The 12,370-nt window shown below is 41.8% G+C and overlaps 1 protein-coding gene across 1 annotated transcript in view; it reads right to left on the reverse strand.

The window, feature by feature from the left end:
* Positions 1-380: 380 nt before the first annotated feature.
* The window catches only part of TMEM63A (transmembrane protein 63A), a gene marked incomplete at its 3' end in the record, with an annotated part of 31,326 nt that continues 19,336 nt past the window's right edge, over positions 381-12,370 (reverse strand). Inside the window, exons 15-22 of the mRNA XM_009869962.1 lie at positions 10,919-11,005; positions 9,918-9,980; positions 8,767-8,929; positions 7,575-7,680; positions 5,498-5,665; positions 1,972-2,087; positions 1,159-1,221; positions 381-571 (exon numbers count right to left, since the gene is read on the reverse strand). Coding sequence (XP_009868264.1) covers positions 381-571; positions 1,159-1,221; positions 1,972-2,087; positions 5,498-5,665; positions 7,575-7,680; positions 8,767-8,929; positions 9,918-9,980; positions 10,919-11,005 — 957 coding nt within the window. The remainder of the gene's footprint in view (positions 572-1,158; positions 1,222-1,971; positions 2,088-5,497; positions 5,666-7,574; positions 7,681-8,766; positions 8,930-9,917; positions 9,981-10,918; positions 11,006-12,370) is intronic.

Below are 12,370 nucleotides of genomic sequence, written 5' to 3' on the forward strand. Positions count from 1 at the left end.
GTTTGCTTTTGTAAAAAACAGGGAAGAATTACTTTGAATAAATAAATGACAGCTGTAATAGCTGCATTTGCTTTGGTGACCAGTTATCTGTATGCAGCATAAGTTATCTTCATAAGGCAAGTGATGACATAGAATAAGTGAAGTCCCTGAGGATCAGCATCTCTGTGTTGAACATGTTTGTTTCACAATATGTGTAGACAGCCTGGAAAACAATCAGTCCCAAGACATCCGCTTTTTAATCTCCGAGCACAGCTGCAGACCACACAATGAATTATTTCTGTACCTCTTCTGTTGGTAGGAGTGCATAAATAAAACAGAATACTTAGTAGGTTGTTGGTGGTAGAGAATTAGTTCTCCTAAACCTGGACCAAGTGCTCCACCTTGTGTTAGTCCTCGGCATTAAAAGTGAACCTCCCGACGCCTGCTCAATAATCGCAGATCCCGCAGGAAAGCTTATGATTCCTTCCGCCTGTGAAGAAGTGGTGCCCATGGTGCCATACGATTGCTGCTGCTTACAGTCAAGTGTCGTCCTTTCTGTAGAATGAGGATGCAAAACTCGGGGGACGTACATCTGAAATCACAAGCGTTAAGGACTTTACTAGTCTCTCAAAGCATAACGTTGGGGTAATTCACGCAGGGTCATTTTTCCCCTGGCCACTCTTCATCCCGTTCTTCACCTTAACACCTAAGGCCTTTTGCACCCTAGCGGAGGCTTCCTGGTACAACACTCGCCCGTCCTTGTAGACCCTGGCGCAAAGGCCTCTACTCCTACCTCAGTCCTACATCCTTCTTTAGTGATGTGGCAGGTTAAGACACATCACACCTTTCAAAGTCACAAAGCAGCAGCAACTGACTGCATTGGGCAGCTGTCCAGATGTGAGGATCTGTGGTGACAAGGCTCAGAACACAGCATACAGAGCTGCTGGAAGGAGCATGTCTCAACTACTCCCAAAACGTCAGCCGAAGGTACTTCTGGAACATCACCCTGGGAACAGTCAAGGAGCCCGCTGCAGAACTCTCTGGTCCCACACACATATGAAAAGTCCCACAGGCCATTTGGACTAATATGACCTACACAAGCTCTTTGGTAAGCAGGATGAGTAATTAAGGTTTTGTCTAGGAAACGTAAGAGAATATTAGTAACTCTTAACTTCTTACAGAAGATGTTGGGATGGTTGGTACATCTGTGTCGTTTCCTCTTTCAGTTTGTGGGTCTTCAATCTGTAACCAGTAAGAGGTTGGGGAAGAAAGAGAGACAGTATCGACTTGGTAAGTCAAAACAACAGACAGAAATCATAATTGCCCCAAAACCTGCACAGACAGATCTCTGTGCAGTGCCGGTACTCTTTCCTTCAACCCTCTCACATACTTCTTCCGTACTGCTCTCTCCTCTCAAATTCAGTTCCTGCTAACACCGACAGGCTCCCTGCTGTGCCAAGAGGCCGACCTCCACTATCTGCCCTCTTTATCCATCTTACCAGAATGGACCTTTGTGGAGCAAAGCTACAGAATCACAGAATCATTATGGTTGGAAAGGACCTCCAGGGTCATCGAGTCCAACCTTTTCCCCAGCATTTCTGTAAACACTACACCATATCCTCAAGCGTCACATCTATTCGTTCTTTAAACACCTCCAGGGATGGCGACTCCACCACCTCCCTGGGCAGCCTGCTCCAGTGCCTAACTACCCTCTCAGTGTTTTTAAAAAAAAATAAAATTTGAGCGCGAACGCAGTCCCCCACTACCACAAATTATGCAGTCGAGTTTCCCGCATTTGGGGAAATCGCAGGGGTCAGCACACCCGGAGCGCAAGGGATGAGCCTTGCCCTGGGAAAACCACCTGCCTGATCATGGTGTCTCCCCTGCCAGGTAAGTTGCTAGCAAGCAGGCACAAACAACCCAGAAGGAATAGCTGGTGCCACATCAAGCACAAAGGGAGGTGCCAAAAGGTGTCTGGTATCCATCACTTACCTTATAATGCAGTGGGCTCAGGTACTTGAAACAGCCGAAACAAGTATAAGCCAAGCAAATGACAATTGTAATGTTGACAACTAGGAAGGTAAACATGGTTGTAGGTGCTGTAAAGCCTAGAAAAACATCCAGAGAATATAATATAAAAATACATAGCAGGAAAACAAACAAACCTTTACTTTATCTTCCCCATTTTCAGAAGACTCATTAGGTTTTTTTGTCCTTAGAGGACTGGGCACACCATTGCCAGCCACAAACAGGAGAACCTCTTTACACACAAAGCTCCCTGACTGCTAAAACTGCTGACCAAGCTGTTTTCTCAGCTTCCGTAAAGGCCATGAAATGCAGCTGCAATACTTGGAACAACAAAGAAGACTCAGAGTGGTTCTCCTTCTCCTCCCTCGGTCGTCTATTCTGGACCCACTTCTAAACCACTTTCATTAATCTAAACCACTCTCATTAATGATCTGTGAAATGTAACAGACAGAGTCCATTCATTAAATACAACAATGGCATCAAATCAGATGGCTCGCAAGCAACCCAAAGGAAAAAATAATAATAACTTTCTTTAAAAAAAAAAAGATACTTCGATAGATGAGACAACCCCAACTTCTTTCAAGGAAAAAATACCCATAAAAAAACCCCAAAATAAACAGTAAGATGAAGCTGTATGAAATTGTAAATAACTACAATTTGGCAGGAAAAATGATATGTAGATAGGAGGGATAACAAGCCTGTAGCACTGCAGAATACAACTGATGACTACAAGCTGGAAAGCAGTCAATAGTGTGATGCTATCATAAAACATGGGAAGAGGAGGAAGAGAAAAAAAGCAAGTCCCTTGTACCCATACAAAGTAATTTGGTTCTACTGAGTCTTCAACTTGAGCAGCTTTGTCCACGTAGGATGCCACAACAAAATATGGACAGAATTAGGAGGAATCCAACGAAAAGGAACCAGAGAAGGAACTGAGTAGAAGGGAAGGAGGGGAGGGGAGGGGGGGGGAAGAGAGGGAGGGAGAAGTTGGGAGAGAGAGAGAGAGAGAGAGAGGACATGGTAGCAGCCTCTAGTACGGAAAAAAAGCTAAAGATTACAGTGATTTATTATTCTCCAGGTCCACTGGGGAAATATTGTGAAGAAATTAATCTCATTTTGCAACAAAGAGGACTTGAATAAGATATTAGGAAAAAAAAACACTCAAACACAAACCCTAGCTGTTTCCAAGCTTCTTTAGTCAGAAGAGGCAACATCAACCCTCAAAAATTTGTGATACCTATTCTGTGCCACTGCATATGCTGGGGTTAAGTTTTACTTTTTAGCAGGTTGTATAAACCCTGCGCAGCTCTGTTCATGAAGGGAAAACCAAACACACACATGCAAAAAAGAAAACCAAAAAAGCGCCACAGACATGTCACTATTCAAACCAAAAAGGGAAGTAAAAAAACCCCTTCCTGTGGGTATTCTGGAATGTCCTTCAGAAGCGTTTTTATTTACCACCTAGTGAGGCACGTCTACACCAAAGCCAATGGCTGGTGTGAACCACCAGGCAAATAGCAAAGTCTGAGGGAGAAGAAATCTCCAAAGCTCAGTTTTCCCTGCCCTGTGCCCTCAGCACTCCTCCCTGCCCGCAGCTTTGGAGAACACGGGACTGAAGTGACTGTCCCAGGAGACAAGGCTTGAACTGCAGGTGCTGCCATCGCCTTCTCTGTTGCCCTGGGGCACTTGAGGGGTGCAACGGATGGATGGTGTGAGGGCTGAGGAAGGAAACCACAACGGAGAAGGAAATGGATGACAGCGGTACAGCCTGTCACCTTCTCTATGCAGTGAAGTGACGTTTGATCCTAACTGAGAAGTGGGATAGAGGTTCTGCAAGTCTAATGTTAATATAATGAGTGAGAAAACAGAGTATTATCACTGTACTCTGCAACCAGACCAAAATATCCGTATCAGGCAAACTGTACAAATCAATGACTAAGCAACCAAGCTTTACATGCCACAAACAGATTCATTTTGCAGATAAGGAAGCAAAGCACACTTTCCCCTCCTGCCTTCTCTTTGGCACAAGAAGCAGCAATGAAATCAACGGCAACAAAATCAAAATCTCAAGTTCATAGCTCTCAGACTCAGACCACTTGGGCAGGCTGCCCCGTGCAGTGACAAATCATTGAACAACAGCCTGTGAACAGGATCCCCTGTACTGACTAAGCCAAACACAGTAACTCAGCCTTTATTTTCCATTAATCAGTTCCATGATGAATGATGGTTTTACCACAGCTGCAAAATCAGAAAACTTTATTATAAAGATTTTTTACTGTGCCAGGTTTTCCTTCATAACAATTAGAGGCACATCAACTGCTGTGTGTTTGGAGTTGATTTTTCTAAAGCGCTCTCTAAAAATTCTGCTGTTGTTTTAGAGGACATAGATTTGCTGGTCTTCCTGGTCACAAAGACAGCTCTCAAAACAAGAGAAAAAAATCAAGCTCCAAACATACAACTAATGCAGGGATATCTGCTCAAATCCAAGGACAGCCTGAAGCAATAGTTTCAGCTACCTCTTACATCCACAGGGAGCTCTCTCTAAAGTTGGATGACAGTCTGCAAACAGTATCTTTTTTCTCCTGGTACACTAGAAGAACAGAACGCAAACACAGCAATTTGTCATCAGCACTGTAAAAGCAGAGAAGGTGGCAAAATACAATTAGATACTAATGGCCTCCTTCCCAAGAAGGGAAGCTCGAACTCCTTCCAGCATCACCAGCATCCCTGTTCCATGCCAAATGCCTCCTCTATTATGGCTAAAAATCCAGAAAATATCACCTACCTCTTCTGATGTCAAACCTGTTAGTACACCATAGCCAATACTATCAGTGCCAAGTATCACCAAAATTCAGAACATCCCTATTTTTAAAGTGAGTTACACAGAAAATAGGAGTTATTAAATTATGGTATGGAGAGGAGAGATACCATCTCACTGGAGTCTTCCACGTGAAGTTTGGCAGATAATGGAGAACACAGATCTTACTAGCGTTAGCCAATATTTTAACAGTTTTTTCTAAATGACAACGGAGTCCAGCTGTACAACAGAGGCAGTAGCCAATTTGCCTGGGCAAATCAGACTTATGCACAGACTGCACAAATGCAGGTAGCAAAGCCAGAGACCATCTCACTAGAAAAAGCTCATTCTGAACAGATCTCGATTTATTAAACATTTTTACTGTCACTCCACAGTCCAACTGACCAATTCAAACTCCACAGACGTAGGTAACACATGGTTTTCTGTAAAATAAATATGTTAACTTAAAACTGTTAACATAGAGCTTCATATCAGCCATCTCCATCAGAGGTAAAGGCAAACTTAAGTAAGCTGCAAATATTGTATAATTCAGTCCCACAGGTAACCACCGTGACTTCCCATTTATGGAAGCAAAAAGAAAAGCCCACGAAAACTATAAAACTTCACATGTAATTTAGATAAGTCAGCAAGAGAGCTGGGAGCTGCTTCTAGGGAGAAAAAGCTAATACTTACCCAGCCGCAAAAACGAATAAAAGTAAAGCCAGAAAAGACAGAGAATTGGAGCTGCAAGGGCCTGATTGACAGCTGCAAAGTGCATCTTCTTCTCCAGCTTGGCAGGGAGATACGCATAGTAAAGGTTGTAACGGTCAACCATGTGCTTCAGGAGTATGTATATCAAACCTGGAAGGAGAGCCAAGGAGACGCTGAAGACTTGATAAAAAGCAGCAGTTCTGTGTGGAGATCTACACTAACCAACTGACTGAAAAATCTAGTTACCAACGGTGCATACGGCCCAAAAATGAGTAACAGCTGCGTGACAGCAGCCTGCCCCTAAGGTGTTTTTTTTTTGCAGCCCCAGCCCAAGACCCCCAGGATCTTCCCATCCCTCCCCCTCTCCATACACTTCTCTGCAGCACCACTCATGGTTCCAGAGACAAGCCAGAGCTCCTTCCTAGTGCCGGCACACAAGGCCAAGTCAGTAAGGAAGACTTGGTAACTCCTCCACCGCTGTACTGGTAAGGAAGAAAGGTCTAATGGTGGCTTATCATCTCCCCCCAAGTCTTCAATAGATTCATGACTGGATTTTAAGTCAGCTGTTTCTTAACCCAAAAATTAGGCAGTTACTGCTGTGCCAGCTATGAGCTGCAACAGCTCTGGTATGCGGTAGCATATTCAGCTATTTACAACTGCAGACTAAAAGGAATGTAAATAAATATCAAGCACATTGTTACAAAAATATTGGCCACATTCTCCCAATAATAAGGTTGTTCATTAAAACCAGTGCTGAACAAGATCTCATTTAGCTAATTATGTTGTATCTAGCTCTCTAAAATTTTTGATTAGAAAAACACCAACTATATAAAATGATTTAGTACTACTTATGCCTGATAAGCAGTTTCCAGAGTGAAAATATCTGTAGCTGCTGAAATGGTTGTCTAGATGTAATTCTTATGACAGTCCAGAATCTCTGTGAACCAAAGATGTAATAAAACAAGATGTAAACCATGTCACAGTCACTAGAGATGGACAACTGTCTGTGAGTTCTACAGATTGCTAAGTTTCTTGCAGGCCCATATAGGATTTAATGGCTGGTACAGGAAGAAGGTAGTCAAAGCCAGACAGGTAGGCAACTTAAGGCAGAAATGCTAAATTTGTTCATGGGACAGACATAAACCAACTGAATAAGTAAAACATGTTAGAAAAAGAGAGGGCCGTGACTCAGATCTGGAGGCCTCCTCATGGTCCTGTAGGATTGCAGCTCCATCTGCACCACAGGTCAGCTGTGCTCCACCCACATGCCCTGAACTCCTGGTTAACAGGTTTTCTAAGCCAGCCAATCTAACAGAGCACAGAACATTTCCTTTTCTGGCCAAAGGGCAGTTACAGTATTCACCAAGTCCCAGCAAAGCAGTCAGCACATTGTTAGGTCATGTCCCTAGGGACAGGACTATGGAGCACATGATACCCACAGCCCACTGATGCTCACTCTCATTGAGGAGGTGGAATTTTAGATCAATGGTTTGCAATGCAGAGGAGCTGCAGCAGTGAAAAGGACAGGTAGTTTTCCAGTTTCTCACTACTGGATCAACACGCCTATTTTTGTGCTTCATTTTTCATACATCATTCAAACTTTAGGACAAAAGTTATTTCAAATGTGCCTAAAGGATTTGGGGATCAGAATGTTTCAAGTTCAGTTGCTTAAGGTGGACCTCCAGGATGGATAAGCTCTGCAGCTTGCTTTTCCCAGACCATAAGAACACACAGACAAAAACAATCCCCTCATCCCAAAACCTATCTAAACTATGACGCTTAACTATCAAAAAACACCACGAGAGCTAATACACTCAAACTTGAGAAATAAACAAATAACAGACTTTAAATATACTTTCAAGTTCTAAAGGCAGTACAAGAGTGAAGTAATTCACCATCTTCTGCCTTGTTTTTCCACAAGAAGAGAAGGAAACTTAGAACCAAGTCCTAAGGATAACCAGCATTTGAACTGGAATAAAACAGTAGAACTGGGCTTTCCAAACCTCCCACGTGCCCGGATCTCACTCACGCAATGCCCACAGCTCATCGGAAAACTTACCAAACGGGACAATGATGGGACACGTAATGCTATAGGCCATGATGACAGTGAACACACACAACATCCAGGCATACATTGCTCCAAATTCATATTCAAATGCTTGTTGCTAGGAAAAAACATAACACCCAAAAACCCTTACGTCATCTACCAGTGTGTCACGAGTTAGGAATAGATTCATTAAAACAACAATCCATCTTCTCTTATTCTCTCCCTAGGAGAGATCAGTTATTTCCCTGAGAGGCGTAAATGACGCAATCAGAGAGATGAAGTGTTACGCATTTTAAGCATTGGTACTTACAGAAAACACACTCTTTCATAGCCTTAAAGTAATTCCTCATGGGATCTGTTCTCATCTACAAGAAGCAGCTACTTAAACCCAGTAGGCAGAAAATAATTATGCCAAACTCAGAACCTTCATCTCACTGCAGAACCCATCGAATCTGCACTATTCCTTGTGTTGGCTTTCCCAGTACGGAAAGCTCCAGGTATCAAAAACTTTGGTGTGGTCAGCATTCCCACTTTTTCCTCGTGGGATAAGGAAATCAATATAAATTACTTAAACCAGAGCAAGGGATAATATGCAACAGTTAACAGAAGTGAATGTTTAAAAGAATATTTCTTAAGTGGAACTCCCCCCCATCCATGAAAAAAAACCAAAACAAATAGCAGGGGCAGCTGTATACAGGCTTAAATTGCCACTGTAACACCTCAAAGTTCAAGCTGCAAGACAACACAATCAGAGTCTACCACTTAAAATGGAATACAGGCAGAAGTACATATTGGCTAGGTGTATGTTCAGATTAAAGTATGTTGCACACACTTGATGGCAGAAAGAAGAAATTAACTACAGACAAGCTTGAACTTAAAAACCTAGACTATTAGATAAAATCAGAATTATCCTATAAAATCCACATCATAAAACTCAGACTTGGAGCTATGAAGAGAACAATATCTCCAGTTTAGAGCCCAGGTTTTGAATTTTGACCATTTCTGACTTGAATAAATACCTCCCTGTTATCTCTGCTGCAAATTAAGGGAATATGAACCTGTCACAGATAAGTGAAACAAAAGGCCAAAAAAACCCCAAGGTAAACAGGAGATTCTAGTTTGCAGTATGAAGGACGGGAGCTCCCACTGTTTCTGAGAAGGATCAGTCCTTTAACTGCCTCTTGCTAAGAAGGGCCTCTGATACCTGTTTAATGTTTTTCCTTTCTGCTGTGGACTTGGCCAGTATCATGCGTATGGTGTAAAGGATGAGGCCAGGCAAGCGCAGCAGCTCCATCCCATTGCCGATGAAAGCAGAGGCAATCACGTAGTTCACAAAGAAGGCTCCCTGGTCAGGCAAAAAGACACATCTGCGAGAAAAGATATCAGAAGCTGACTGGAAAGCAGACAAGCAAATACAGCATATATACAAGTCTCTTGCCATAGAATCATAGAATGCACTGGGTTGGCAGGGACCTTTAAAGGTCATCTAGTCCAACCCCCCCATAAGGATAAGCACCAGACACCCTAAGAAGTGGCTAGAAGACTTTTAATAACCTTACTGAAAGAGACTAGTAGAGAGCTATAAATGCACCAAGTGTAGTTTAGTGTACTGTAAGATCCTTGTTCTCTTTGGATGGGGAATAAATTGTTCATGAAAAGATATGGCAGTCCAGTTGGTGGCTGATAGCAGACAACAGCCTCATTTGATGTCTGCAACAGAAGTCCAAGATAAGGTAAGACAGCAATAGAGTAATTGTCTCTCCTAGCTTAGTAACTCCTAATTGTCTTGTTACTGATCTTGAAACAGAATTTGGAAACCTAACTATATCCTAATAATTGCATTCTATGCTTTCCCTCCAGCCTCAGCCACAAGAGCTTATAATAATCAAAATATCCAAATTTGCAATGTTTGTTTAAAAACATTCATGTTTCTTAAAATTATGAGTTAATCGATTTCAGAAAGTGAATTTTTGCAGCTGTTTGGTCTCGCTGTAATTCTTGGGAAGATTTCTTATGACACGCAACAATCCTCAGTACATTTTCTAGTCCTCTCTCACTTGCCTATCATCCTGTCCTTACTCATCTTCTACAAAATTTGTAAGTATTTTGGGAAAATAACTGTCTCTTTATTGACTATTTGTATACATTAGCTAGCAGGAAAAAAATGTGGATTTATTCATAGCAAAGTCCCTTGCATTTTCCTTCCCTTGTTCAGAAGCTCAACATCATCCCACAGGGTACAATCCCCCAAGCTAGGTTTAATAAATGCTAACCAAGGTTTGTCAACAAGAAAAAAGAAAAAGAAAAAGAAAAAAGTCCCAGGTATTCCTTTAGCAAAGAGTTGCAAATACTTACTCCAGCCTAACTGCAGAATCAGACGATTCTCTGTCAAACAGCCAACGGAAGAAAAAATCAAGGCTGAAAGAAAGATGGTTAATGTAATTCAGTCTCCAACAGCTTGGTAATGTGTAAAATTGCTTCTTTAAGTAGTTCAGATCAGAATAATACATAAAGAGAATTTAATGAAAGAATCTGAACACTACTTTAGATTTATCAAAGTTACCAACAGTCAGAAATAGGAAAAAAGGATCAAGTAAAACAGAAACGTCTACCTGATACTAAAGTTTTAATGATTCATTTTGAGCAGATATTACATAGACAGGACAAACACGTGGTACCCACTTAACCAGGGAAACAGTCAAATATTGTCAAGGTGGAAAGAAAAGGATAACTATAACCGAAGTATTAAGACAGAATCAGGAAATCAGGTTCTGAGCTATGGTGAATGTTGGCAACTTTCAGTTAGTCATTTGTCTTACAAGGACTTAAATTTCTTTGCTAAAAGAAAAGTCAGCCTTTGGAAATTTTAAGGGCTATGAGGTGCTCAGATGAAAGATGAACATTGAAATCTAATGTACAATAACAATATAACCATACACATTAGAGAAAGTGGGGGAACATCAACTATATCTCAATGAGCAACTAGAAAACAGATCATAGAACAGTGGAATCATTTAGTTTGGATGATTCCCTCAAATCTTGTTGTGGACATCAAAAAGAGGTAAAAAGAATGCTTTCTTTCCCTTTATTAGCTGCCTTTAAGTAAGCTACAGAGAGAACTGAGAGCATCCAGCACTATCTTGCTCAAAAGCTGCCTTTTTCTTTTTTTTTTTTAATCTGTGTTTCCTGTGCTTGACTGAACCTCAGTCCCAGCATCCTGACAAGTAAAGATTAGGCTGTTAACATTCAAAACAATCGCTCTAGGGTTCTCTCAGATCTGAGCAGCAGGTCCTTAAATTAATGTCTCATATGCTAAAAATACTCACACATTAATTCATTAAATTATGATTCTTTACCTGGTCAGACCAAGGGAGGGCAGAATCAATACCATGAAGATCAAAAATATGTAGACTTTATGCATCATTATTCTGTTCTCTGCAGATCTGACAACATAAAATGTCACTGAGCGAGAAACTTATACAAAACACTTCCACACACAAAGGTATCTTCTTGGGCAAAGAAAACATTTCTGAACATTAATCCAGACCCTGGATTAGTGTCACGACAGGTTGGCACCATGAAGCAAAGGGATGCATGACAGTCACAGCTGGTCTCTTATCCAACTATACTCACATCTTGCAACAGCTTGTAAACAAACAGCTCTTCAAGTGTTATGCCAAGAGGGATTAGGCAGTTTGTAGAAAAAGGGCACCACTGCCAAGAAACCAGACACTTGGACAAGCTACTTGACTGTCCTTGCCAACTGTCAAGCCTCAGGGAACAATATGACACTGCTACACCCTTACTACAGTAGCAGGAACATCCATCTAGCGACACATCGTTGACAGAAAACCACAGCAACTGCTATAAACAACTTGGATTGTTAAAGGTCTGAAGGAGTAGCCCTTGGGCACTGCAGAACATACCAGTGTAACTACACCTAGGCTTGAAGTCAGATCTGTGACAACTAGTAACTTGAGAAGGGCTTGAAGTTTATATGCCTAGTGCAACTATCAAAAAAAAAAAAGTTGTGGAAAAGCATACAACTTTGATGATTGTGGACACAATGTCTTACAAGGGAACAGGACAAAAAAATGAAAAAGTCCAAAAAATTTGACCTCAGAATAAAAAAAAAAACACCCCACAACAAAACCACAAACCCCCAAAATGGCTGCAGGCATTATGGAAAAAGATTGAGCAAGGTTAAGTAAAGCTGGGATTCAGTGTGCTTTTATCCGACTGCAGGTAACCCGGGGATGAAATGTGGTACGGCACACCAATATGTGCAGAGTTCTCCAGGTCAGCAGCACGGCACTGTGCTTGACATCTCTGGTCGTACCTGAAAATCTTGCATCGGCACACCTGCTTGTCCTTGGTCCCTTAGGTCTTCTCATATCACCACTAATAATAGCCAACAGTAACCAAGTTGTACACCAAGAGTTACATCCAGACTATTTTTTCCACCCAAACAACAAAGAGATGGATGACTTATTTTACAACGAGCATGCCAGCAGCTGTACCACGTTCTGTTGAAGTGCGATTCTGGGGTTCTGTGATGTTCTCAGCCTGGAGGGGACAGAAACCCACTCCTCACATCCTTCCAGAGAGCAAGACAGTTCTGGGATCAGAGATGTTTCCCATACTCCTGTTGAAGCTACAGCCCCAGAGACTGCTTATATTTTTTTTCCTGACTAAACACAAAGAGGCTGACTGGGAACATGGGACACAAGCAAGATGTGGTCAGATTACACACGCTGTGTTGATTACAAATTACCTAAACTCCAAAGTGTTGGTTTTAACATTAGAAA

Source organism: Apaloderma vittatum, unplaced genomic scaffold (genome assembly GCF_000703405.1).
Source record: "Apaloderma vittatum isolate BGI_N311 unplaced genomic scaffold, ASM70340v1 scaffold8665, whole genome shotgun sequence".
NCBI classification, from domain to species: Eukaryota; Metazoa; Chordata; class Aves; order Trogoniformes; family Trogonidae; genus Apaloderma; species Apaloderma vittatum.